Below are 5,369 nucleotides of genomic sequence, written 5' to 3' on the forward strand. Positions count from 1 at the left end.
ATTTTCACAACATTAAGCCTTCCTATCCATGAGCAGGGACTATTCTTCCACTTCTCTAGGCTTTTTTTTGTTTCTTGTAATAATGTTTTGTAATTTTCTTGGAATAGGTCTTTTGTGCTTCTAGTTATATTTACTCCCAAATATTTAATCTTGTGATTAGCGATTGTAAAGGATATTGCTTTTCTTAGCTCCAGCTCTGTATTCTCTCTGTCACTGTAGAGAAATCCAACTGATTTTTGTATGTTGATTGATTGCTTTTCTTATGTTGAACCATCCTTGCATACCTGTTAGGAATCCCACTCGGTCAAGGTGAATTATTTTTTTGATGTATCATTAGATTCTATGGGCCAGAATTTTATTCAGGATTTTTGCATCTATGTTCATGAGAAATAGTCATCTACAGTTTTCTATTTTGGTGGTGTCTTTTCCTGGCTTTGGTATCAAAGATATGTTTGCTTCACAGAATTAATCTGGAAGAATTCTCTGTTTTTCTATTTTCTGAAATAGTTTATGTAGAATTGGTGACAGGTCTTCTCTGAATATTTGATAGAATTCACTTGTAAAACTATCTGGTCCAGGGCTTTATTTGGCTGGAAGTTGTTTTATTACCTTTCCAATTTCTTCTTTTGTAATGGGTCTGTTCAGGTGTTCAATTTCAGTTTGTGCCAGTTTAGGTAGGTTTGATTTTCCAAGTATTTGTCCATTTCCTCTAAGTTTTCATATTTGTTTTGAGTATAGTTTTTCCTAATATTCCAGTGCTAACCTTTGTATTTTAGTTGGTTCCATTGTGACATTTCGTCTTTTATTCAGATATTTGTGTCTTTTCCTTCTTTTCTTTTGTTAGTTTTGATAGTGGTCTGCAATTTTATTGATCTTTACAAAGAACCAACTCCTGATTTTGCTGAAGCTTTCAATTGTTTTTCTCTTTTCTATTTCATTTCTTTGTTCCATAATTTTTATAATTTCAGGGTTTTTTTATGTTGTTGGGTTTTCTTGCTGTTCTTTTAATTTGATGGAGATGTTGGGTTAGAGAGTAATTTTTTTCGGTCTTTTAATGTGTTTCCTCATTGTTATTAATTGACCTCTAATTACTGTTTTGGCTGTTTCCCAGAGGTTTTGGTAAGTTGTGTTTTCACTGTCATTTTGTTCAAGAAATTTTTTGTTATTTTTTATTTTTTCTAGTACACACTCATGTTCAAGGAAGGTGTTGTTCAGCTGCCAAATGTATGGTTTTTTCTCCTTTATCATCCTATTATTAATTTCTAATTTTGTAGTATTGTGGTCTGAGAAGATGCTTTGTATTATTTCTATGCTTTTGTATTTATTGATGCTTGCCTTGTGTCCTAAAATATGATCTATTCTGGGGAACATTCTATGCACATTCTAGAAGAAAGTGTACTGTGGTTTTTTTGGGGTGCCTTAGCCTGTAAACATCTAGGAGATTGAGTTAGTTTATTGTATGGTTTATTTCTTCAGCATCTTTGTTGAGTTTCTTTCTGGAAGTTCCATCTTTTCTTGACAGTGATATACTGAAGTCTCCAACTACTAGAGTAATGTTGTCCATTTCCTTTTTTAGTTTTGTTAATGTTTGTTTTATATGTTTTGCAGGTCTTTCATTTGCTGCATAGATATTCATCATTGTATGTCTTCTTATTCTACTGACGTCTTAATCATTATGTAGTGACCTTCCTTGTCCTTTGTAATGGTTTTGCATTGAAATATATATTTTTTTGGGTTGAAATCTATTTTATCAGAGATTAATATCAGCACTCTTGCTTTTTTTTTTTTTTTGGTTGCCACTTGCTTGGTATATTTTTTCCACCCTTTTTAGTCTTTCTCTATCTTCATTTTTCAGGTGTATCTCTTGTAGATAGTATACTAATGGATTTTGGTTTTTTACCCAATTTGCTATTCTTTTTCTCTTTGTGGTTCCTTTAAACCATTCACATTCAGTGTGATTATTGAGAGGCAAGGTTTTGTTGCTATTATTTTGTTGGGTTCCTTTTGGTGTTGTTGCTATTTACTTTGGTCCATCCTGCTTTTTGTGGCACCTCTGTAAGAAGAATGTCTCTCAGTGTTTTCTGCAATACTGGTCTTGCTTTTATGAACTCCCTTAGATTCTGTTTTTCTGGGAATATCTTGACCTCTCCTTCATATTTGATGGACAATTTGCTGAGTACAATTTTCTTGGTTGAGAGTTGTTTTGAGTGTTCAGTATATGTCATTCCATTGTGTTCTTGTTCGCATGGTTTCTGCTAAGAAATTGGCATTTAATCTTATCTGTTTTCCCTCATGGGCTACACTTTGTTTCTCCCTTGCTCCTTTCAGAATTCTGTCCTTGTCTTTGGTTCTGGCAAATCTAACTATAATATGTCTTGGTGTTTTTCTTTTGGCATCTATTCTATATGGTGTTCTGTCAGCTTCTTGAATACATATTCTCTCATTCTTCATTATGCCCGAAATGTTTTCTTCTAAAAATTCTTCCACAACTTTTTCAGTGCCTTTAGTTGCTTCTTCTTGTTCTAGGATTCTGACTATGCATATGTTATTTCTCTTGATGCTGTCCCATATTATTCCTAGGTTTCCTCCTTTTTCCTTCATTTTGATTCTGCTTTTGTTTATCAGATTAGTGGTGACAATGCTATCTTCTATTGCACTGGTTCTGTGTTCCATTTCTTCAACCCTGTTCATGTATAATGTTGACAGCATCTGAAACATTGGTCCTCACATTTTGGATTGTGGTTTCTTGTTTTTCCAGGGCCTCTAATGTCTTGTTTATCTGTATTGTTTTGGATTGGTTTTTTTCCAGATCCTCCTGGTGTTTGCTTGCAGTGTCCTGTAATTCTTCTAGTTTGTCTTACACTCATTTAAGTATTCAATCATTGTTCTTTTAAATTTTGTGTCAGAAAGTTTCATCAGCCTTTCTGGTTTCAGGAAATCCACTGATACTTCATCACTTTTTTGAGATAACATCTTGCTCTGGGCTTGTGGAGGGGGTGAAGCAGCTTGTTTCCTATGTGACACTGCTGTGGTAGTTTTTCATGTCTGAGGTGATAGCAGGTTTTTTATCTGAAGTCACCACTCTAGAAGAGGGTGGGGCACCTACCCTACCTGGGTTTCTCTCTGCCTTCTGACCCAAGAAAAGATATGCTTCAGTTTGGTAGAGAAAAGGTGTGTTGAAGCAGTCTCCTCTGTCCAACAACTGCCGCAGCTAAGGGAGCCCAAGGTTTTCTGCGCTAAAGGCAGCTGATGTACTGCATGTGAGTAGATGCAAGGAGGAGCATGGAGACCTCACTCAATTTCCAGTATCGCTCCTTTGCGCATTTCTCTTCAGTGCATCAGTTCCCCATGGCACAAATGTGGTGTCAGAGGCTCCCCCCATGCAGATGTGGTGTCAGAGGCTCTCCCCATGCAGGCATGGTGTCAGTGGCTCCCTGGTACAGCCTCTTAATGAAAGAAAACACTCCCTATGCAGCTCCCTGTGCCCAGGCACCTTTGTCTTTGTTTTTCTTGTTGCTGAGCCCATGTGTGTGCAGGGTTTGTTCATGGGTCAGCATACCAAATATAAGCAGAAATTTGAAAATCCTGTATTCTTCTTTCTGGTCTCTTGATTCCACCAAACTGAGACCTACTAGAGGATGTGAACACATGAGACGGAAGGCACACTCCAGCTCCAGCTCCCTGGATGAGTCAGTAGACCAACTCACAGAGGTGCGTCTTGGCCCATGCTTCTCAGCAGTCACAACACTATACCTGTAAGGAGTTGGGGTTCACATGCATAGGAATGTTGAAGCAGCACACACCCACCCTGCCCGTAGCCTGTGCTCACCTCCTTCAGCTCCAGGGCCACTGATGTGAGCCGCTCATTCTCTGATTGGGTGTTGGTGAGAACATTGCGCAGCTGCTTCAACTCCGTCTGTAGCTCCAGCACCTTCCTCACATAGTATTGCTCCTTCGAGGCCGATTCCTGGATGAGGCTCTCCTCTCGACTTTCGCCATCTGCGGCCACCTTCTTGTGGTTTGTGTGCGCTTGTCCAAATGCCTGAGTTAGGAGACACAGACATTTATTACAAAGGTGTCCCAGCACCACAGGTCAGCCAAGATTCCTACTGACAAGTCCTGAGGTTCATGAAGACAGGTGACCTGGGATTCAAGTAAGACGACCTGTCAGTCTGAGGGTACAAGATAGTGCTGTGCAAGGACATGGACTATAATCTCCAAAAGCAGCACAATTTCCTGATAAGCAGACATCAAAGCATGGCTGCGTGGACACCAAGAGGGTGTGAAGAGCAGGAAAGGACCATGGGAGTATGCACATATACATTCTAGTCATCTAGAAGCAGAGTTAGTATGACAACTGCAAAAAAGAAACTGAACAAACTTAGTATCTGAGCTGGAACTTCCGGTGCCCATAGGAGTGCAGGTGGACTAGGCCTCACCCACTAGGTATCCTGCACTACCTTGTCCTCCAACTAGGGGCAGCCACCATCACTCAGCAAATGACCACAGAACCAAATTCTCCACCTCCCCAATAACATTCCTAGAGCCTGTCCTACCACACATTCATGATCAGCCTCATCTACCAGGCTGAGAGAGGTGAGCAGGCAGCCCCAGGTAGCACAGATTACTCCTTCTCTGCATAGCTCACCCTTAGGCGCACACACACACTGTGCAAGGAAAACAGGCTTCTTTTGTTCCCCACAACAATGTAAAACTTGTGAGATAACACACTAGAAGGACAAAAGAGAAGAACTGAATCAACTGAACAATGAATCAGCAATTTAGAAATATCTTAAATCAGGTTAAAATCAAGAAAAAAGGAATTAAGAAAGAAGAAGAAAATTTGAAATTTATGTGGGACATCAAGAGGAAAACTTACACATTATTGAAATTCCGTAACACAAGGATGCAGACAAACAAAAATCCCCTTTAGGTGGCTGTTGAAAATTTGCCAGAAGAAAATTTTCCTAATAAGAAGGAAGAAAACAACCAAGAAGCACAAGGGACCTCATACAGGATAAACTCCAAAAGAAAAGAAATAAGACATTTGAATGACAAAAAAATTAACTATAAAAATGTAAAAGAGATTGTTGTTGTTTTGTGGTTGTTGTTGTTATGTGCCGTCAAGTCACCTGTGACTCATAGCAATCCTATGTACAACAGCCCTAAACCGTTCTCTATCCTGTGCCAATCTCACTGCCCCCGACACACCCATCCTGAGTACTCCAGTCACTGAATCAATCCACCTCATAGAGGGTCTTCCCCTCCTGCACTGTCCCTCCACGCTACCCAGCATGATGTCCCTCTCCAAAGACCTGTCCCTCCTTACAACATGTCCAAAGTATGTCAGACGAAGCCCCAGAATCCTT

General features: G+C 39.5%; 1 protein-coding gene across 1 annotated transcript in view; it reads right to left on the reverse strand.

The window, feature by feature from the left end:
* The window catches only part of LOC102869964 (protein bicaudal D homolog 2-like), a 104,190-nt gene that overhangs the window by 15,332 nt on the left and 83,489 nt on the right, over positions 1 to 5,369 (reverse strand). The window contains exon 2 of the mRNA XM_006900723.1: positions 3,830 to 4,042. Within this exon, the coding sequence (XP_006900785.1) occupies positions 3,830 to 4,042 (213 nt within the window). The remainder of the gene's footprint in view (positions 1 to 3,829; positions 4,043 to 5,369) is intronic.

This window comes from Elephantulus edwardii, unplaced genomic scaffold (genome assembly GCF_000299155.1).
Source record: "Elephantulus edwardii isolate Elephantulus edwardi_28Jun2011 unplaced genomic scaffold, EleEdw1.0 scaffold00292, whole genome shotgun sequence".
In the NCBI taxonomy this organism is placed as follows: domain Eukaryota; kingdom Metazoa; phylum Chordata; class Mammalia; order Macroscelidea; family Macroscelididae; genus Elephantulus; species Elephantulus edwardii.